This window comes from Melospiza georgiana, chromosome 2, assembly GCF_028018845.1.
Source record: "Melospiza georgiana isolate bMelGeo1 chromosome 2, bMelGeo1.pri, whole genome shotgun sequence".
Lineage (NCBI taxonomy): Eukaryota > Metazoa > Chordata > Aves > Passeriformes > Passerellidae > Melospiza > Melospiza georgiana.
In genome coordinates this window covers 97754-120845 of record NC_080431.1, presented here as the reverse complement: position 1 = coordinate 120845, position 23092 = coordinate 97754, and the positions used below count along the sequence as shown (strand labels likewise).

Genomic DNA, 23092 nt, shown 5'->3' with positions numbered 1-23092 from the left:
AAAATCTACCCAGTTTCACACCAGGGTTAGCAAATCCTCTTCTCCCTCACTAACAATGGATTCACACATGTTGGGGTACCCCTCTGGTTAACCTGGCACCTAGCACAGAATGCAGGGAGATCTCAGGCCAGAGGGATTAATGCTCCTCAGCCCTCAGGAGCTGCAAACACAGAAAGGATAAAGGGACAGCAAATGACAACAAATTGTAACTCATTTTGGGGTGAGGCCGATTCACCAGGTTTCAGATATAAGGAAAAAACCACAATAACCTGAAACCTTGTGCTAAACAAATGGGACAAAACCACTCCCTCAGCCTAAACATTGGATGAAGATGGGGACCCTCAACATGAGGCTACAGCTGGGCAACTATTTCCCTCTTGAGCCAGAAATTTGCACTGGAGCTTTGGGAGCTTTGACATATTCTTCCTTATTCCAAGATGTGTCTGGGAGAAGGAAAAAAAAATGAACAGGAAAATTTAAGAACGTTTCCCTAAAAATTGCAGTAACCCAGAATATTACTATCTGGGATCTTGGAAAGAAGATTCAAATTTCAGTTCCTTCTCTGCCCAAATATGAGCTCCTGTAGCTTTGATGTCCCAGGAGAGGGCTGGACACAAACCTGTGACTGACCCACTATTTTCTTGGCCACCAGACTTGCACAGCATGGGACTGACTGCAGTTCTGGGGCCACAGAGGCTACACCTCTTTGGGGATGCACTGACACCCTGCTCTCATGAGGGGAACCCCCTTCCTGGTACAAAACCCCCAACCCTCACGTGGCTGCCCTGCACAAGCAGAGTTCCTCATCAAAATCTGTCTGGTTTTGATGTAGAACTTGACCCAAAAACCACAAACAGGTAAAGCAATTTCTGCAGCACGTTAGTTCGGCACTATTAGTAAAGCAGAAGTAACTTCCATATTTTAATAAGCCAAGAGAACATGAAATAGCATTTATACTTTCCAACAGTGCTTTGAAAACAAACTCAATACAGCTTTCTTAAAGCAATAGTTATGAGAGATGAAAATCCTGAAAGACACATACCGCGTAAACTGCTGGTGGTTAACAGAGCCCGTGCTTTATCTGCTAAATCACTATTTAGGGTATTTCCCAACAACAAAACATCAATGGCCTCCTGCTTGGAGCTATCAAAAAAGTTATTTTGGATCGTTCTGGTCACAGAACGAGCACCATCCTTCAGCTTCCCAGCCTGTTGGGGAGGAACACGTATAGAATATTTTATGTCGGACACTGCTCACAATACATTGGCAATATTCAGTAATATATGCAAACTGTGTTAATGATCTTAAGGGCTAAGGCAATTCTCTTCTTTAAGTGTAAAATCAAGTTGTCTGAGCCTACTGGGCTACATGTGATTCCCCCCACCCCCAGCCCAGATGCTAAAAAGCACAGCAATACCTACAAGGCGTATCTAACAAGCAGACTGAAATTAAATGAAATAAAATTAAACAGAATACTGCAGGGAGGGGATTTTTTTTTTTTCCCTAAACCCTAGCTCTTTAAAAATTAATTTGCTATAGTGCCATGTTTAGACCATGACAGGGATTTTGGGCTTTTCCCCAAATAGTGAGAAATGAGCAAGCACTCGGATCCAAATGCCATGACATGTGAATGTACATGTTTATGCACTCAGGAGTTCAGAATCCACATTCTGGAATACCCATGTTAAAACCAGAGAGAGCTTCGACTTAAGACCACCCTTAACTTGTTGAAACGACATGCAAGTGTCATGCACCATCCCAGAAGGAGCACAGGCACTGACCCGTGGCCACACACACACCCAGACACGGGTTCTGCTCACTGTGGCCTGACTGAGCTGCAGCCCAGAGAAGCAGTGTCCTACACCTGGGCTGAACAAGGGTCTGCAGGGAAATGTGCTGCTGAGGCAGATGTACCTGGGGTCACACACATCTAAAGGATAATGTAAGTAACACAGAAGGCAGTCTGGTGCTCAATCCCAAACCTGGCAGTGCTGACTGGGCACACACAAACACCTGGTGCTGCATGGGCTCCATCAGGGATGCTGCAAGGATTGTGTTATTATACAAAATACTCCCAAGTTCACAGCTTGCACTGTCCATGAGTCTCTTAAATGCATGTGGAAAGAAGGCAAAAGCTTAACAAAACTGCCCTAGGATTTAGTTCAGAACTAGGCAGCAAGACAGAAGCTGCTCTTTTGGCAAGGCTAAGTGGCTTGGGCAGACAACGGCGATGTGCTGTGGGGAGCACCCTGTGCAATAGGATTGGCATAGGATGCACTCCCTCCCTGGCAGGCAGTGGGCATGGGTGTGGGGAGCACTCATCGCAACACAATTCTGGTAGGATGCACTCCCCTCCCTGGCACACAACGTACAACTGGTGATCCAAAAATCCACACTCACCATCCACATACCAGGCAATTAATTGAAAGGAACCCCGAGAAAGCAAAGGAAAGAGCAGGTAAGGAGTTAGATGGAACAAGTATTACAATGCTTTTAGAAGAACTGGTTTGCAGTATAGAAAGATATATTAACACACTTAAGGTTAAAATTATTTTCTCTCATGTGAAATTTCTGTATTTTTACTTCTAAGTATTCTTGGGCTTTGAAGAATCAAACTGACAAGTAGGAAATGGAACAATTTGAGGCATCAAACTTTTCATTTGAGAAATGAGCATGCAACTTAAAAACTACATTTTAAAATATACACTCAAAGTACTCAAAACATACTGAGTCAGGTTTAATTGAAACAAGAGCAAGTATTGTATGGTTTTGCAAGCATTAAAGATCCTCTTTGAACAGACTGGACTCATGTTAGAGATGTGGGATTTGATTTATGAGATGCAGTACTAATTAAGAGTTGTTCCAGGCCAGGGATTCAGAATTATTCCAAAGACAGCAGAGTAAATGTACTGTGGTGGTTTAACCAACTGAAACCAGGACCATCTACTCTGTGTTTTGAACATTAAAAATGGAAATATATTAAATGCATCTTTTAAAGTAAAAAAAAAATACATCTATATAGCCAAATGAACTAGATTAAATGTATATTTATTAATTTAGGGAAAGGAATGAAGGTTGAATGGCAAAGCCAAGACAAGGGGAGACACTCCATAAAATACTTACTGCACTTTGCCTGGCAGTCTAGGTGACATTTTTGTAAGAAAATAAAACTAAACATCTTGAACCAAATTCCATTCAACAGTAAAATACAAGCAATTCCCAAATGAAGAAGTCTGGTGTGCACCAGTTAAGGGGCAGAACAAGCAACAAGTTGATTTGGTAACTTAGTTTTTATGTATTTTGTGGTGACACCTCCTACATGAGCAGAGAAGGACCCTGGCACAGAGTGACTGCACAAATGATGGAAAACCCAGAACAGCTGGCTGCGGGTACATGGGCTGCGACATGGAATGAGGAGCAGCACATTCCTGAGCAGAAAGAACAGGGTGAAAAGACATTCTTGAAGGAACTAAGGGCAAAAATTGCTATGAGCCAACATTTGTCTTGACAGGTGTCTGGCAAAGGACAGGATTAGGGAAACAAAGAAGCAACACTGGGAGGAAAACAACAAAAGGCAGCATTAGAAAATGGGAACAAGTCGGGTATCAACCCAGACAAAACAAGTTGAAGAGAAACATGACACTGTCATGGAGCATGGAACTGTTCTAACAGCCTTAAAAAGCAGGGTGGAAACAAAACCTGGGGTTTTTCAGTGACTGCAAAACTAAGAAGATAAAGCTGGACAAACACACAAACAAAACCCACCAGGCTACAACTGGATTAGTATTAACAGTATTAAACATGAAAAACACGAACAACATCCCATCAAACACACTTGACAAGGAGATAGAATGAATGGAACCGAAATAATAGGAGAGGTACAGAGAGAAAAGTAAAAGTATTCAAAGACACAAAAGCTGATTCGAACATACATTTTCCTGAGCTATGTTCTAAAGAAATGGAAGATTTCAGAATTATCCAACAGAATAGTGTTACGTGGGAGGCAGGAGCATGGCTAGGAAGCGATGTACAGGAACATGACCTGGTTAGCAACAGAACCAACCGTTCAAATTAATTTTTCTGGTTGGTTGGGTTTTGTTTGGGATTGTTTTAGGATTACAAAGAGCAGCTTTTTGAAGATAAAATCTCATCATTGCTAAATTAATGGTAGAATTCATCCAAACCCGTACTGAACACTGGTGAAGCATTTGAGGAGATGTACTTTACCTTTGCTTTTCCTTCAAGGGCTCCAGTTCCAGCATAGATCTTACTGACAGAATCCCCATTGACAGACCACATGGATCGGAAAACCTCCTGGAAGCGAGTCACTAACTGAGGCTTCTCAGCCAGCCCCAGCACCTCCAGCTGCTTGGTTAGCATCTGTAACAGGGGAACACAGCATTAGCAAAAAACCCAGCAAACTAAACCAAAACAAAAAATAACTCCACTTCAAATACATTTCTTATAAGGCATGTTGTGTTTTTCAGAAGATATGTTTAAACCCCCACAAATCCTGTGGGTTTATATGTCTCATTCTGAGCAAACTGTCAGCACAACATGCTTGAAAGGCTGCATCACACATGTAATTCAGCACCAACACTGCCTCTTCCTTTGAAGATAGGCAGTAATACAGGAAAAAAATTACATAGCTGATTTGTAAATGTTTTCACATTGAAGTTCACCAAACTAAACACAAAAGCCATTTTCAAGAGCTTTTACAAATCTTTAAAACCTTAGGGTGTCTGACAGAAGGAGAAGGAGCCTCAAGTAACAGACACAGAATGGCAAAAGCACAATTCTGAAGGCGGGGCAGCAATTAACAAAAGATACAAAAGGAAACTTGCAAAACAAAATAAGGAAGAAATAGACAAGAAGTTTAGAAATTGGGTGCTTGCTCTGATAATTTTAGGGGGTCATCTAGAGTTCAGTACCTGTTACTTTAAGTATTACTGTCTGCAAGTAAGAATTCACATATCTCATTTAATAGCATTTTAAATTAAAGTAAGCAGTTCCTCAGGATTAGCCATTTCCCTTATTAATTAGTTGTATACTTTTAGCTCTCATACTTCAGCTGAAATAATAATTCTCATTGCTGAAAAACTTGGCACACCTGGTTTAAAAAAAAACGTTGTATTTATGCAGTTCTTAAAAGGATACGACAGGAAAAAACAGAGCTAGATAGCTATGTTTGCCATGTAAGGACTCTACACATCAAAAATGTAAGAAGAGTCTTCTGCCACTTCTGCCAGCAAACTGGGTAAATGCAGCAGCCAAGCACTACACAGTCCACAATCAGATAGGTCTGTTCCAAAACCAACACCTGTAAGTTGTCACAGAAATTCCTCTTAAGAGGGGGATTTTAACTCAATAAAACTCAGAAAACAGAAGGATAATGGCTTGACCTTGCAGCATGCATGTATTTGCATTTCCAAACACGCTGAAGGCCTTGTCTCTGGCAGTCAGGCCAAGGAGCAGGTCCCACTGTAGGATGCAGCTGTGAAAAGCCCATTGCCCTTCCCAGGGAAGGTGAGGCTGCTCTCCCAGCCGGAGCCCAGCTGGATGCAGTTCCTACCTCCAGGCCCAGGAAGGCCTGCACGCTGTTGGTCCTGTCCAGGCAGTCCAGGCAGTTGGTCCTGACGGTGCCGCTCTGGGACCTGCGCCAAGGACAACGGGACAGGGAAACGCTGAAATCACTCACCCAGCACACAGCTCCTCAGCACAGGCAGGGACAGAGCAGCACACCAGGGCACCGTCCGCGCCCCACAAGGACACCATAAACGTGGCAGCAACACAGGGTGAGCTTCCCGTGCTCACTGAGCACAGCTCAGGCTGTTTCTGCAAATCACATCAGTCCTTCTGCTTCCCCTGCTCCCAGTCCTCCTTGCTTGGTTAAGTGCCATGCGAGATTAAGGTTTCTTTTCAAGCACTTAAAACTAACACACTTCCAAAGAACCTCAGAGAGAAATAACTCGTAGTTACAACAAAAATGAAAAAAAGAAAACCAAAAAAACAAACCTACTGAGTCAGTTCTTGAATTTTCTTTAACTAAAAGTAACAGGAATTTACGATCTAACTAAAGCCAATTCCAGTGCCTCAGTACTTGCTGATAAAAATGAAAAACGAGCCTCTCCCCTTTAGCCCAAGGGATGTTTGAGGCCTGTAAGCACTCAGGACTGCTGCACTTCCTTTGGGAAAAGCCCAGGAACTCCTGCTAGAAGCTCTCAACAGGATCATGTTCAGCAGCAACCATGGGCTGCTTGCTCAGCTCAGAGTACAAACACTGATGGCTCTCCCAAGGACACACATTATCCCTCACTGGTGGCATTCCCACTGCACACTGCCCACCAAAGGCAGGGTGGTTTCAGCACCTTTAGAGACCTAACCAAAAACTGCAAGTTCTGAACAACTTGCTTCAAGATTTTTCCTTTTTAGCATTAGTGTCTCTGCGTTTGATTTGAAACACAAAGCAAAAAGCCTGACATTTCCCAAGGGAGACAGTTTATGAACTCACAAGCATAACCACCTTCTATTAACAACTCCTTGAGCTGTCACAAGCCACAACTCTTTTTTGCTTTCCGTCTATTGAATTTTCATTTGTGATGACATTAGTTGAATCCCCCAATTAAAACCAAAATGCCACATTTAAACCTTTTTGGAGCTCATTCCCTCATCATTCAGGGAGAGCCTCACTCAGCACCCTGCCCTGCATTAGTTAAAAGGACTAAGGGTGTGGAAGGGAGCAGAGAAGGAGTCTTGCCTATTCTATCCCTGCTTCTCTTTTCCTGCTGAGATGAGAACAGCCATTGCTCCAGGAATCAGGAATAAGGACAGAGCAGAGCAGGAAATGTGCATCTCAATCCTGCTTGAGAGAATGTAATCTCCCAAATGGGGGATCCAGGCACAGCCAAACCACTGTCCTGAACACAAACATTGCTCCAAGAATCAAGAATAAGGACAGAGCAGGATACATGCATCTCAATCCTGCTGGAGAGAATGGAATCTCTCAAACAGGGGATCCAGGCACAGCCAAACCACTGTCCTGAACACAAACATTTACACCACACAAAAATGGCACTGTGGGTCCATCACCGAGGGAAGTGCTCAGCCTGTTACACAGCAAGATGGAAAAACAGACATTAATTCCATGTGGCTGCCTGCTAGAAAAGGGATCATTGACCCTTTCACAAAATCCTGAGGTGAAAGGCCTGAAATTAATTCCTGCCCCTTGAATGTCTCACAGAGATCATCTTTAGAGATTTTTAGAGCACACACAGAATGAGAGAAGATCTCACCAGAGTAAAATGGTGACTCATATTTCAGCTGTTAAGGATCACCCAGATACACTAAAACCACAATAACAGAGGCAACATGCTTTCTCTTATCTTCCCGCTGAGGGGTGAAACACATCCCAGCACCACATTTTAATCTGAGGAAAGCAGTACACACAAACCTTTTCACTTCCTTCCCATCAAAATAGAAAAATCCACACTCCAAGAATTTCTGGACTTGAGGTTTAAGCACGCTGTGTAGTTTCTCTGCCTTTCCACCTTTAACCATCTGGTGATAGTCAAAGTTCACCATTTTGATATCAGCTGAATGTTCAGATGCTTTCAAATGGCTCTGGCATTGGAAACAGAAAAAAAAAGTATCAATATACCAGTACCTGAACACACAGAAGTAGGAGCTAAACAAGAGATTACTGATATTTTAAAAGTGCTTTTATTAGTTTTCTTTTAGGTAAAATGAAACCACTTTTATCACCATTGAAATTAATCACTCAGAACTGATTAATATTTCACATGTGCATTTTGTTTCCCTTGTCACAAAGTCAGGTTTGTCCCTTACTCCCCCAGGGGCTCTGTAAGAGCTTCATTGCAAACAAGCAAATTCCAAGGATATGCACAGGGAAAGAACTGCCATACTCACCTGGAAGGCTTTGCTGAGCATGTGCTCCCCTTCCTTTGCCCCCAGTAAATTTACAATAATTTGCTTGCCATATAAATTTTTAAGTGTTTGGAAATGCCTGTTAACAGAAGAAAAATTCCACAGTCATTTTCTGGCACACAAAAAATTAACAGCAACACCTGCAACACTGAGAAGTTGGAAAGTATCAAACAAATTTTATTCACACTTGTCAACAAAGCATTGAAAGGCACAAGCAATCCCCACCAAGTTCCCAGCTTTGCTCAATTCCACATTTGTACAGACAAAGCCTCCCCTTTGGAATAACATATCCCATCTCTGTGATGGGATAGAACTTATCAGAGGTTTTTAGTGCATTAGCAAAACCTTGAGATGATTTTACCTGTCAAAAGCTGGTGCATTCGCCTCAAAGCCCCTTGACATCCTGACACGGTGGGATCCCACCTACAACACCAAGAGCACACTCAATTGTCTTGTTTGGAGAGAAATGTTGCTATGTCTAAAGAACCCAGAGTCCCTGCAAGGCACAAACTACTTTAACCTTTCCTGTGAGAAATGTGCCACAGCAGTAGGAGCTGAATCAGTCCCTCTTTCCAGAAAATTGTGATGAAATTGTATTGCAGTAACTCTTGATCCTTATTCTTGAGAACACTTCTCCTCAAGAGCAATTCAGAAGAAAACAGCCTCCGTGAATGTCCTTGGATAACCCATTTAAAGAGGAAAAAGAACTTCCAAGAGGAGACATGGAACAAAGAATGGACAAAAGAAACTTTTGGACTTGAGAGAAGCAGGTTTGGTGAGGCATAATAGCACCCACATGCTCTCAAGGACCACCTCATCCTCACAGGCAGCTGGGAAGCAGAGCCCAAAGGCTACTGGATGATGTTTAAAAGGACATGAATAACAATTGTCTGTATCATTGAATCTATCTCCTGCTCACCTGCAGTCCTGGCTGCTCCCAAAATAATGGAACAGATCCTCGAATCTGTATGAAAGATGACACAGAGTCATCCAAATAGATCACCTGGTAAGGAAAGTAAAGCACAGTATTAATAATTATCACAGTGTAAGATTCTCGAAATCTTAGCTTTACCTAAACACGGAGCAAATACAATATATTTATGCATCACACACTCCACACTACAAACTAAAACACTGTTTCCAAGACTCTGAACAATTCCTACAACAAATTCCATCACTCTCATGGTCCCCTGCAGAATCCAAATTCACAACGTGTACAGAAACACAGCTTTTATTATTTGGCCTTGAGTAAGTTCTGCACTAGGAGTAGGATGTTTGAAACAACTTGGTAAGACCTTCCTGCAGGAACAGTTACAATGAACACCAATGCACTGAGAATCACTGTGCAGCCCACTCAGAGCCCTGGCACAGATTTTCTGCATCAGAAACCAACGTATCACAGTCCATGAAGTACCCGGGAAAGGAAAACTGCAGGGGAATAACACAGGAAAGGAAAACTGCAGTGGAATAACACAGCACAGCCATTCAGCAACACTGGCACACCAGGAAACTCGGGCACAGCAAGTGTAACGAGGGTGTTCTGACTGAACAACTGGCACTGGAGGTGCACAAGCAGAGCCCTTCCTGCACGGAATCCTTCCTCAGTCACTGGGCTCTGGAAGGAGTCAGTCAGCCAAAGAAACCTGGAAGCACGAACACAGGAACAACCCCTGCAGGAATCACCCCTGCAGGAACAGGCTACCAAGGCAAGCCAGCACAAAGGATTTAGCAGGGTCTCACATTTCTGTGTGATGAGGGCAGAGCCATGACAATCCAAGGCAGCAGAAGGACAGTGGCTCTACAGGCTGCCTTCCAGAGGAGCTGTGCTAAGTGCAATGCTTTTATCTTTCCTGAGCCACAAGGTTCCAGTGTTTCGGTATTTGCCCAAAATCCCTTTTGCCTGTTTCTCTTGCTTCAGATTAGCTCAGGCCAGAAGGGGCACACGCAGCTCCAGGGGCTCAGGGGAAGCACAGGCACCCACAGGAGTTCAGCACCTTCTTAAGCTGCTGCAACTCAGCCCCAGGCATGCCCTGCCATAAGCCACACTAAAAACCAAGATCATCAAATTACATAACCTGCTTAGCTTCCTCATTTAGCATCAAAGAAACCATTCCAATACCTGCTGATGCCAGACTTGACCTGTGATACATTGATTTAGAGCAGGAATCTCACCATTGCAGTGACTGAGGGCTTCCACTGCCTCGTCAGCCCGGCTGTGGGCACTGGGGCACGCCATACCTGCTCTGTCTCCACGAAGTTGGCCACGTGCCCGTCGTCATTGGTGCCGCGCACGTTGAAGCGGGTGCCCGCCCGCTCGCAGCTCAGCCGGGAGATGAGACAGGCCTTGGCCTGCTTGTGAGCGGCGTAGATGGTCCTGATCTCCACCCCGCCACACATGAGCCGCAGCAGCCACTCGTCACAGCTCACCCCGTAGTGCTTCAGGTGCAAGTGCAGGGACTGGTTCCTGCAGGGGAACACAGCCAAACAACCAGAGGGAATTGCAACTCAGCTCCAACTCTTAAGCTAACTCCTTGCATTTCACACCCACTAACACCAATGGGACCAGGAAAACAGGCATGCTACAGTTTTGTGATATAACTCTCATTTACTCTCTTCCTGAAATTGCAAATAGCACAATAAGAAAACAGGGTGAAGCTATCAATTTCCATGACCCTAAAATAATAACCTTCATAGCCCTTGTTTGTCACCCCCCCAAAAAAAAACCAACACTCTAAGTTGTTTATACTGCTCTGCTCAGCCTTGTTTGGAGAAGCCAAAGATTACAGACTCCAGGAAAGCATGACAGGATTCCAGTGACAGGGTTACTTGTTTTGTAGTGTGTAAAGCCCCACTCAACCTCACACCACCACAAAATAAGGCTACAATAGAATAGATATTGAATACTCCATTATATGTCATCATTACATGCCACCTAACCCTAACCTGGTCACGAGAAAGGCTCCCAGAAAACACATTCCCAGCCAATTGGCCCTCTTTGTTTTTAAACACCAGTTTCAGGGCTGGGTGCTGGTACTCCATGTACTGCATACATGACTCTCTAACAGCAGTCACTGCTCACATGAAAGGAAGATCCACAGCTTGAATGTACCTGCACACTTACCAGCACTAAGCAATGCTGCATTACGCAAGATAGACTTAAGTTTGGGTTTTGTGAGATTTTCTGTTTGCCTCACTCTAGTGGGGCTTGGCTTTTCATCCTCTTTGGAAACATTCACTTGTATAAAAAGGGAGCAAAGTTTTCAGCACAGCAAAGAAAGGCCAATTCCAGGAAGATGCCTGGTTGTGCCTCTGCCCAGAAAACTCTACTGGAATTGCAAACAGCATGTTCATTATAACTCTCTAACGCATTGTAAATCTCTAGCTCTTAAATTTTAGCCTTTTCATCCCAAACCTGAGTATACAGGTGCATTATAATAGGACACACAGGAAAAAGTCTTTCCCTGGGCACTCTGAGCAGGAAAACCCCCAGGAAGCTCACTGAGGTGCATATGCAGAATGCTTCCTGTTCTTGACTTTCAGTGCATATGCAAGAATACTTCCTGTTCTTGGCTTTCAGTGGTTGCATTTCTAGACCTTGGAATCTGGACATTCCAGCCACCTCCCGGCAGGACTGGTCCTTGCTAAAAACCCACAGAACAGGGTCACTGCCAGAGTTTTACAGCAGGGGTCAGAACCAGCCCAGCTCACTTTGACAGGGTTACCAGGCACTGTTTCTCTGAAGCCCTGAGTGATCCATGGAGAGCCAAGTGTTTTTCCAGATGCACGGACAAACAGCACGGTCTCTACAAGCCCTCTAAACCTGCATCAAGGAATAATGTTTCTGAAAACCTGAGCTTATTTATTTCCTTAACAATTTTTTCTTGTATTACACTCTGATCAGATTCCTCTACCTGACTGAGACCAGAGAAGCACTGGCTCCTATGCTGGAGCTGGTTGGGTGTATTTTGGCCAGCAGAGGGGAATGGATGTAGCTTTTCACCTGTTCTAACGGTGTAAAGCCAAATCTTCAGCACCCTACCAAGACACCTGGACACACAGAGCATTTTTAGCAAAAGCTGAGGGGAAGAGAATTTCTGACATGTCAGGGTGCATTACTGGCATTATTTATGCTGCTGATCGACAGAAAGAGCAGTATTCCTCTCACCAAAAATTCTCTCTCTAAACAATACTTTATTCAAAAAAATCCAGTAAAATGAGAGTGAATGCAGCAGCCAAGCAAAGCGCACTTTGTAGCGGAGCCCACCAGCTGTCTCAACAAAACGCGCAATATCACAATTTTTTGAGTAACAAAACTTTTGAAGTGCTTTCACATGTTGGAAACCCCCTTGGAATCTATCTATAAACAACACATAATTTTAGAATTCAGAACGTTCTAAAAAACAGTAATTTTTTTCCTTTGAAGTTTCATAACCACACCCATTTAAAAAACTGACACAACTGATGAAGAATTAGGAGGCACCAAAACTGAAACAACATCACAGGCAATGTTCAGATGAAAATACAATATAAGCAGTGAAAAATCTGTGCCTTCCAATTAAGAAGCTTCCAAGTGGTCACAGAAACAGCCTGTCATTAGTAATACACTTCTGCCCTCAGAGCTGGAGTAATGCTAGTCAATGTCAAGGTTTGTGGGAGAAAGGTGCACACGTAAGAGCTGGTAAGGACAGGGACAAACACTTGCCAGGCATTACTGTGCAAAGGAACTCACGGTGTAACGCTGCCGGAGCACTTGTGCACTCACCAGAAGAACCTGTTGTCAGTGGTGTGCTCCTGCATGCTGCGGTGGGCGCTGAGGCTCAGGTCCAGGCTGACCCCCGTGGCAGACCAGGCGAAGTAGAAGCTGCCCGAGTTGAGCACCTTGCGCACCTCGGAGACGCGGTCCTCGTCCGCGGGGTCCGCGCGCAGCGACACGAACTCGGTGCACGTCACCCGGAACACCTCCGAGTCCTGGATCTTGCCCACGGACATGCACCCCGTCACCAGCACCAGGTAGTGCAGCAGCGTGTCCCCTGCCGCACAGGGAGAGAACGCATCTCAGCAGAGCAGGTGCTGATCCATTCCTGTACTAAGGGCTCACAAACCCACCCCAGTGTGCCTGAAAATGCACAGAGAGCCAATGCCAAGGAGAAACTACTCCGCAAACAGCAGGGATTGCAAAAACAGAAGCTATTTTTGTCCACTCCCTCATTTCTGGGAGTGCTCCAAATTTCTAAGTTAGTCTGCAAAGAAAAAAATCAAACCACACAAACAGAAAAAAATAAGCCCAGTTTCTGTTGCAAAGATGCAGTTGCACAGGAGCAGCACAGGGTTGTGCCCCAAATGAAAAACACAAGTTTCACATCTTTGACTCACCGAGGTTTAACCTTAGCACACCCAAGAGCCCGTATGCATCCATGACTTTGGAGTACGTATTCTTGATTGTGTCCTTTTCTGCAGAGGCTGGGGAGAGGAAATGAAAGATCTGCTGATGTAAAAGCCCCAGTACTATGGCAGTGAGAACGAGACACTCCACACTGAAAACTCCAAACTGAGGGATCACAAAGCAGCTGCTTACTGAGGCTTCTGGAGAGAAATCAAAATGCATGAGCATATGGCACTTGATAATGGAAAATGAGGGGTTGACTCTATGACAAAGTATGATCGTGCCATGTTTTTCAGCAATAAAAAAGCAAAACTCCAAGTGACATTAAAGGAGAACACTGGCATTTTAACAACATCATCTCTTGTTATAAAAAGCATGTACAGCACAGACAAATCAGATGACTGAGAAGGCTCTCCTGTAATTAAAATTAGTGCTTAATGTTGTTTTTTTTCATGGAAAAAAAAATTATCCTTTTTAAATGACCCTTTTTCTCCAAGAATAAAGCTGTCATGTGGCAGTGTTATCTCTGCACAAGACTATTACAAGTCCATTTTAACTATCTTAGAAATATTCCAAGCAGATCAGAACTCTTGCAGGTCCGCAAAAACTGGTATTGAAAAGCCATGTTTTACATGAATGGGGAAGACAATTTCCACAGGCAGTTTTGAAACAAAACCCACAAAATAGCCCTGTCATATTTTAGAAGAAATTCAAGTTTATCTGCCATGGCTCTCCTGGGAGTTCAGTGAATATTTGAGCCCTTCCATCAGCACTGTAACAGCCAGAGCAGCAGGATCCCTGGATCCCACCTGGCCTGAGCTTCTGCTCACGACCACGACTGCACCAGGAGGGACCACCAACAATTCAGCCTGGCCACTGGATCTGCAGGGATCAGGATTTCATGGCTACCAACAATCAGCACCGTTCTGCTTTGGCACTGAAAACCTCAGGACATGACATGGAGAGGAGTAAATCAAAACGCCCATCTGCTCTGGCATTCTGCTGTCCTCTCTCTCACATCAGCTGCATCATTTAGAATAAAATCTCTATTTTATTTAGAATAAAAACCCCTCCATTTTACCTAGAACTGCTCTTCCCAACAAGCATCCCCAAAGATCAGTACAGCCCTGCCTGTGCACAGGCACAACCCTTGTGTTCAAATATCCGCAAGCTCTTTCATTAAAGTGGATCAGACACTTAAAATAGATTAAACAATTATTTAACCACAGCCTAAAATCCAACCCTATTAAATGTTTTATTCAGTGGACTTCTTAAAAGTTTCTTTACCTTATTGCACTAATATTCCTTTAATACAGATGTAATAAAAATAGTTTGATAGCAATATGAAGATGTACTTCTGAAGTCTTCACCCAGGGTGAGTGCTAAGAACCTGCAGCTCATCTAAAAACATTTTGTGAGCATCACCAAACTGCGTTTTTCTTAACCAGAAAACCACTGCGCTGGGAAGAACTCCTAAACCTCAGACCCTGGTTCCTTCAGTCTGTTTTTGAGAACGGGTTTCACGATACCAAGGCACTCTTCTAAACTCAGTTCCCAGAAAGCTGCCGTGTTCTCCCTCCACAACTGAAATGATTATGGAAAGATCAGGTTTCCTTTCAAACTTCTTGCAGGATTTTCCTTAGAGGCGCCTGCTGGGATTTGGTGACACGTCAGAACAACGCCTTTTCTGTCCCACATGGATTTATTCTCTTTTTCCAGTGCAGAGAATGCTGGATATCCTTGCTAAGCCTCAAAAAGTAAATTAAGTAACGTGGGCTTTGCAAATTCAGACCAACAAAAAAGGCCCACAAAGGCCAATAGAGCAGCAAAGGGTTGCAAAACCAACCAACTAATCAAATAAAACCAGAGCAGCTTACTGTGGCTGGTCAATTGCTGTTTGCTTTAAGGGCCCAAGATCCAACCAAAAGCGTTTCATGCCATGCTTTTCATTTCCATTGGCCCCAATTCAGTGTGACCTCAAAGCTTTTCCACAGTGACCTCCTCAGGGTTTCTTTCTCACACTGCCTGCACTTTTCCCACCTCAAGTTGTTTTTCAAGGCCAAAGTTCACATGAGAAAACGTCAAATTTGGCATCATTTCCTCCATCCGGCCCTGGTCCATGCCCACCAGGCTTCTGCTTTCCAGGCAGTGCCCAGTGAGGAAGTTGCTGTGGTCAGCAGCGTTACAACATCCAGGAAAAGCACTGCAGCTTCTGCAAACCACGATGGACTCAGGCAGACACAGCTCCACCACACTCCTTCCCTTTCTCCTCCCAAGGACTCCTACCCAGCCTCCTGAACAGGCCAAATCTGCTCTCTGAGAGCCCAAGGCACCAGTCCCACTGACCCCATCTGCAGCCCTCCAAAAACAGAAAGGTTTTATCCTTGCAGGATCACTGTTAGGCACTACCAAGGAACCCAAACCAAACTAACAAAAAACTGCACAAGATCACAACACTTGCAAAGTGATTTTCAAATTCATTTGTAATGTACTCTGGAGAAAACCCAATATGCAGTGTCAAGAGAAAAACAACAAAATTTCAAGTCACTATTTATTAATGATTAACAGCCAAGAGCATTTTAAAACACCATCTGTAAAAAGCACACCTGCTCAATCACCGACTCTCAAGAAAGGTGAACAATTAATTATTTTGAAGGGAGTACATCAGCCCTCCCAGTTTTACAGAAATGGAACCCCAAAGGTGAACAATCCCACGATTTTGAAGGGAATACATCAGCCCTCCCAGTTTTACAGAAATGGAACCCCATCAACAACACTGTTTTTGGGATAATCTGCTTCAACGTGTATTCCCCTTCATTCCAGATGCAGAGATCAGTTTCCCAGTTTTAACACCTGAAAGGGTCGGATCACACTGAAAGTCACCAGGTAGGCTTTCTCTGTTCTTGGCGTGCTCACAGGGGCATGAGACAGCACATTTCAGTCAGTGCCTACAGTTCCCAGGTAGAACATGGGACTCTCAGAATGCTTTTCCTTCAGACCCAGGACTTCTAACTTACACTAGACGAGACAAAGCCCACATAACTATCATTTTAAAAGGTTTAGAACCTAAAAAATATGAAAAAATTGTGAAAAATTTAGGAACACCATTTGGTATTGATCTTTTAAGACTAAGGTTTTCAAGGGTTTTGTCAAATTACAACTGTCAGATTTTTGGTATTTAAATTAAAGCTAAAACCCAAATATTACCACAATCAGAACAGAGTCACCACTTTCACCTATTAAATTAACCAACCAAATATCTATTTTATTACTTTTGACACCTCTTCTTTTTTGCTCAGCTCACAATGCTGGGGATGAGAAAACCCTGCCACATTGCTTTTCAAGGCCTGCTGAGACCACCTTGGCTGATCTGCAAGGAAGGATCTCCTCTCTAAGGAGTGGTCTGAGTACCACTGCTCCCCATGGCAGTGAACAGTTACCAGGGTACACACAGGTTACTACAGATCCCGGCAGCCCAGGTGTGCCTCCCCTGCTCAGCCCTGCAGTGGCACTGAACTGAGCGCAGGTGTGCTCCCCCTGCTCCCACCTGCAGTGACACTGAGGTCCCAGGGATGCCGTGACAATCACGGCTCCGTGTTTATCAGACAGAATGTTCTCCATGGCAGGGACAGGAGCACAGACAGCTTAGCACTCATGTGGGATGAGTCACCAGCAGGAGAGGGAGAGAACACACTCCTGCCCAGCCAGGGAAACCTATCCAGTTCAGACATCTCAGAAAGCCCTATTTCAAAGGAAAAATACACTGCCCATGCAGCAAAAACACATCTATGACACCCTCCCACTAAATTCCAAACAACTCAGCAGTGAAGCTGCTGGCATTTAAACCCAGGTGCTCTCAGCAGGTTTGAGAAGGATCCCCACACTCCAGTAACCCAATACCAACCAAAGAGGTGTTAAATGCACACAGGAAAGCAAAGCATGGCTCAGGTGATCAGCCACAGCAACATGAGATAATCCACACAGAGCACCTCCAGGAGAAGCATGGCCTGGGCTGCTCCCACGTTCAGACTGGGGGTTACACAACTACCACCTCTGAACCATCCCTTCCACCCTGTTCCCTGCTTCCCTCGGACCTGGCTGACGGGAACAACACATGGCACACACTCTGAACGCCAGGTGCTGCACCACCTGAGCCGTGCAGCATTTCCTACCCAGGCTGGGCTGAATCCTCTGAATCATCCCGCAGAGCCACACCGAGGGCATGGGGAGGAAGGTTAAAGCAGTTTTATCCTTCCCTCAGCACAGTGACACATGTGCTTCCTTTAAGATGGCATCTGCAGGATCAGTAAGCTTCCACTCCGTTCTCATAGCCCATTTCAACGCCAAATTTCTGTACCTAGATATTCCAGGAGCTGCAGTTCACTAAGGCTCTCAGAACTGAGCCACATGAATCAGTTTTAATGCTAAAACGTATTTCACTGGGCTGTGCAGGTATTATCTACTCTGCTGTGCATGTATTATCCACTCCACACACAGCTAAGAACTATGATCAGCTGTAAGGCTAAACGTGTTAATTCATCTCCAGTATTTACTAAAATATTTGGGAAAATGTCTAACAGTCTTGAGGTCAGCATTGTCAATTTTTGTACTCTAAAAAGCGTCAGCACCATCATCAAAACCCAGAAGCTTTTGGCAGTTTAAAGTGATGCTGTTCTGGATTTACATTGATATATACTTGGTCGCACCATTTTTCTGTCTATTCACAGCGATTTTACAAACATGGGAAATCTCGCCCAAGGCACAGCAGTATAGCATTAACTTGGTCTATATTTTGTGCAAACACCTGTAAGTTTGTACAGCTACAGCCTGCAATCTTCTGGCTGGATTCTGTGACACGACCAGTGAGATAAAGCAACGCTTCACAAATCTTCCCAAGTAGTAATAACTGTGCTCCTTTAAATATGTGCTAAAAAGAACAGATACCAGACGGGAACACCAAGCAGAAAAAGAGAAGAAAGAAACCTGAGCCAGGGGACTCCTGGGTCTTTTCTGCTGTCAGTTTAAGACTATGATCTTCAACCATTAAGAAAAGTATCAGCACCTAAAGAATTTAAGGAATTAGGTGGAAATAAAACAGAGGGAATTAAAGCAAAATGCCACTGTAAATATTCACTGGAAAACTATGCCCATGCACCAGAGAGAGAAAGAATAACCCGTCTCCTGGTTAAGCTCACTGCAAACAATGCTCAGTAACTACTTCCAGCTGAGAATGAGCATGCGCTGTGACCTAACCCACCAGTGAGAACCCCAAGGACACTGCTGTGCACATTAATGATGAGCTACCCCTAAGCGCAGAACACAAGGGGAGAGAGGCTTCCAAGCTCCTTCAGGGCTGCCTTCCTCTGCTCGGTAACAACAAGGTGGGCAAGAACTGTGACACGGGATTTAATTCTTAGGAAAGGCCATTTATCCAGGTGCCTGCAGTGTACCCTGCCAAGAGAAGTGACTAACTGCCCTTTTCCAGCATAACCTTCAGGAATAAACCATTTCTCATCTGTTAGCCCTTAAGCAGCTCAAGCATGTTCCATAATTACCAAAAAGGATAAAACAACCTGTTCCACAAATCTTCAAAATATTTCACAGCTTGCACTAAACCTGTTTGCTGCCTTTATGACTGGACACTTATCCCAAATCCACACCACAGTGCCTTATGGATACTGCTACCAAAGCCATAGCAAGCAGAAACTGTACCAGGAAAAGAAACCGCAGAATTTTCAAAACAGGAGCAAAGCACCCACTGTTCACCTGGACCATCACACAGGTGCAGCAGCCACATCAGTCACTGCCTGGCCTCTAACAGGTGCTGGCTAAGGAGAAAACTGCTGCCATGGAATGAAAGCTTTCTGCAGAGGAGCCAAAATCCAGCTCAGGAAAGCTGTGCAACCACGTGCTTTGACTTCCTGAAGAACACAAACACATTTTATAATATTACATATTTTAAAAGTCTATGTAGAGGCCTTAAGGTTCTCTTCTGCACTTCTCGTTCTAGTGTTCTCCAGCAAAACAAAAAAGGAGGGGGCAAAAATTTAAGGAACTATCTTCATGCATTTTTCACTTAAGACATGTAAAAATAACTTTGCAATGCAAGACATCCTGCTTCAAAATATTACTCATTTTATTACAAGACAGAGCAATACTCAGTCTAGAGGGAGGTGAAAAATATAGTGACAAAATAAAGCTAAAAACCAAAAAGCTATCAAAAATCACACAAAATGAGATAAAACCAAATTATGATATAACATTCAAGAACACAGAATTTATTGCTATGAAATGCAACATCAGAATTAGCTGGTCAGCGAGTTATCACATGTTCAAAATAGGGTTGTTCAGAACCCAAGAAACAAGGTGATGTTGGAGGCAATCGTAAGAAAGTTTAGTGGACATGAAAATATAGATGTATAAAGAAACGTAATGAAATGTGCAACACTCTCTCTCTACAGATGAAGATAAGAAACTGTCTCTTTTCTCATTTAAACCAGAAGCCTCTTCATCAGCAGACAGAAAAGCAGTAGAGTTGCTTCTCTCCCTCCCCCAAATGAAATGGCTCACACAGTGCCAGGTGTGCCACCCCTCCCACACAAACCCAGATGGACTCACAGAGGACAGCCACGGCTCCGGACTCGAACATGAGGCACTCCTCCCTGCTCCTGGTCTCCACCATCACGCTGAAGGGAGGCGGGTCCAGCTTGTGATACACTCGGAACCCCTTGCTGAAAGCCATGGTGCCTCGGCAGGGCAGCCCTGGCAACACAAGATGGATGGTGTTAGTGATCCAGCCTGTGATAGACTGGGTATCCCTTGCTGAAAGCCATGGTGCCTCAGCATGGGCAGCCCAGGCAACAGAACGGTGTTAGTGAAACCCCCCTGCAAAGCTGGTTTGAATCCTTTCCCACGGATTTCACGTGTTGAACAAAAACTAACAACAAATCCCCTGCTCCCCCATCCTACCTCATGAGATTTGGTTTCTCTAAGTCCAAAAAAATACAGGAATTACCTAAAGATGGCATAAGAGTGTTTCAAAAACAGAACTAGCCAGAGAAACACCCTTCAACATCTGGATTTATTTGATAGCTTGCTTAAGACAACAAGAATTTTACAGAATCCCACATTGGTTTGTGTTGGAAGGGACCTTAAAGCTCATCCAGGGCCACCCCCGTGCCATGGGCAGGGACACATTCCAGTATCCCAGGTTAATCCAAGCCCTGTCCAACCTGGCCTTGGATAATTCCAGGGATCGGGCAGCCACAGCTTCTCTGGGCACCTTGTCCCAGGGCCTCAACACCTTCTCAGGGAGCACACCTAAATCTAACCCTACTCCATTTTAGCTTAAATTTCTTACCCAAAACTTGATAAACAGGATTTCTTCTCAGGGAAATACAACAAAAAAAGGTTTTCCAGCTACCAGCAATACGGAAGAACAACAGCCACCTTAATGGTACACTAGCGCCAAAAGCAGAGGGAGAGCCTTCAATTTTTAGATCTATTTCACCAATTCTGCCCTTGTACAAAAGGACAGGATATTTTAAACACTGAAGCTATCAAGACATTTCAAAGGACTGAACAAACACGTCAACCTATTTTTGGCTTTCCCCCCGCCTTCCTTCACGAAAGCAGCGTTTGATTTGGATGCAAACCCTGCCCTGCGGCGGCCGAAGCATCGCAGTGCCGTGCTGGTGACGCTGCCTGCCAGCCACACGCGAGTGCGATCCTAAAAACCCCTCCGGAACTCTCTCAGCGCAGCAAACCATAAACAAACGCCAAAGCAGCCCCATCACCGTGCTAAGCATCGGCAGAACGGGCACAGCGAGGGTCTCTCGTTGCGGGGCCTGCCCTCCCTTGCCGGCACCTCCGAGCCCTCGGATCAGCGCGCACCGCCCGCCCCGGCCTCTGCCCGACCCCGCGGGGCCGCCGCAGGGACCGGCCTGGCCCATCCCGCAGGAGCGCCCGGAGCCCGCAGGAGTCCCCCGAGCCCCGGCCGGCCCGCGGCGCCGCCCCGCTCACCGTGCGCCCGCCTGGCCGCCCCGCCCGGTGCCGCGGACCGGCGGGATCCGCTTCCTCCCGGCCCGCGTCCTTCCTTCCTTCCTTCCGCACTGCGCCGCCCGCCCCGGAGGGGAGGAGCCGGGGGCGGGCACTGGCCCGAGCCGGGACGGAGCTCTGGATTGAGCTAACCGAGCACAGCCAGCGCCGAGCCGCCGCTGCGGGAGCACCGCGAGGAGCGGAACCCGAGGGACGGGCTCGGGAACAGCCGTGCGGACAGAGCCCCCTTCGAGTCATAGTGCCGGGCAAAGGCTGCCGTACTCACAGCGCCGGGCACAGCGCGGCAATATTCACAGCACCGGGCACAGCGCTGCCACACTCACCGCGCTGCCACACTCACCGCGGCCCGGCTCGGCTGACAGCCGTCTGAAGCCAGCGTCTTGCAGCTGCAGTCATGGGATAGAGCCGTGGGATATCCCGAGCTAGAAAAGGACCCACAAGGATTATCGCGTTCTACCCCTGGCCCTGCACTGACACGCCAACAGTCCCACCCCCAGCATCCCTGGCAGGGCTGTCCGAGCCGAGCGCACACAGCGGCTCCGAGTTCGGCCGAAGCGAGCCGAGCCGCGCCGAAGAGACCAATACAGCCGAATGCGGCCGACAATCTCCGAGTTGAGCCGACAACAGCTGAATTTAGCCGAACAGCTGTCAGCCTTGTGGGGAGCATGCATCGTTGCAGGCTTGGGATTAAGTGAAATGCACTGAGGAAACCAGCTCTGGGGAGGGAGGACGGGAGGGGGCGAGGGAGGGAAATCCTCTCTTAATATTTACCAATTCTTCTGTAAAACTCATCACAGCAGAACAGCGTGAAGACTGAAAGTGTAAGAAGATGTGGAGGAAAACAGAGAATCTGACAGGAGCATCGAACGCACAAGTGCACGAATTTCCCTTTTTGCTTGGATTTACACTCAGAAGTTGTAAGGAATTAGGGAATGAGAAGGGACATTTCAGAAGAAGAAAAAGTTGCTGTTGTTACAATCCTGGCAAAATCTTTTGCTCTAGCTAATAAAAAAATAGTTAAAAAAGAAACAAAATGAAAAAAAAAGTAGTTTTTTTTTTTCCTTCAGTATTATATTCATTGGTGGCATATAGTATGTTGTTTCATTTCTCGGTATTATTAACCCTGTGTAATTTGTGTTTTGAGTGAAGCGAACTTTCCAGATGGGTTGGTTTGTATTTGAGGTAGGACTAATTTCAAGAGGTTTCTTTCAAATATTTGTGATAGGTAGTATTGATATTTTGGTTTTGTTTACTGTATGTATAAACATACACATTTGGTAGGGCCAGCTGGGCTGCTGGAGTTTTGGGTGCAAATTTATTAGATAGCTTTTGTGAAACACAGAATAATTATAATACACAGAATAATTTGCTGTAAGTTAACAGCAAATTACCCAATTACCCAATTTATCTAGCTATGCTACCTAAACACAAAGTTTTACGTCTTACCAGTTTTTTTCTGTTCTTCTGCTCCAAGTAGCTGTTACAAAAATCCAAGCGCTGTTATTTTTCTGAAGAGCTTTCTTCTATAACGAGCCCTTTACTGCCCTTGAATCTGAGTCAGAGCCAAACAGCTGCAGCTGCTCTGAGGGCTTTTATACCCGGTGGGATTCGCCCCCTCCCTTTTCCTGGGTGCCATGGGAACGAGAGGCGGGCACCATCAGGCGTATATTAACCCCAGCCTTGGCTGAGGGCCTTCATTCCCTCTCT

The 23092-nt window shown here is 45.2% G+C and overlaps 1 protein-coding gene and 1 non-coding gene across 9 annotated transcripts in view; both read right to left on the bottom strand.

Moving 5' to 3' along the window:
* SYNJ1 (synaptojanin 1) overlaps positions 1-21423 on the bottom strand; it is a 48558-nt gene extending 27135 nt beyond the window's left edge. For 6 of the 8 annotated variants that reach the window (XM_058019102.1, XM_058019094.1, XM_058019096.1 and 3 more), the window contains exons 1-12: positions 21350-21423; positions 19946-20089; positions 13318-13404; positions 12707-12974; positions 10183-10408; positions 8864-8947; positions 8306-8367; positions 7927-8023; positions 7451-7620; positions 5573-5654; positions 4228-4380; positions 1043-1208 (exon numbers count right to left, since the gene is read on the bottom strand). In XM_058019102.1, coding sequence (XP_057875085.1) covers positions 1043-1208; positions 4228-4380; positions 5573-5654; positions 7451-7620; positions 7927-8023; positions 8306-8367; positions 8864-8947; positions 10183-10408; positions 12707-12974; positions 13318-13404; positions 19946-20069 — 1519 coding nt within the window. In that variant the 5' untranslated portion in view covers positions 20070-20089; positions 21350-21423. Of the gene's footprint in view, positions 1-1042; positions 1209-4227; positions 4381-5572; positions 5655-7450; positions 7621-7926; positions 8024-8305; positions 8368-8863; positions 8948-10182; positions 10409-12706; positions 12975-13317; positions 13405-19945; positions 20090-20687; positions 20712-21349 lie in introns of those variants that run through there. The other 2 variants (XM_058019100.1, XM_058019095.1) reach the window with 2 other exon arrangements.
* LOC131080778 (small nucleolar RNA SNORA17) lies at positions 568-691 on the bottom strand. Its single transcript, XR_009114211.1, has one exon. It is a non-coding gene; the product is annotated as a small nucleolar RNA SNORA17 (small nucleolar RNA).
* Positions 21424-23092: the final 1669 nt, after the last annotated feature.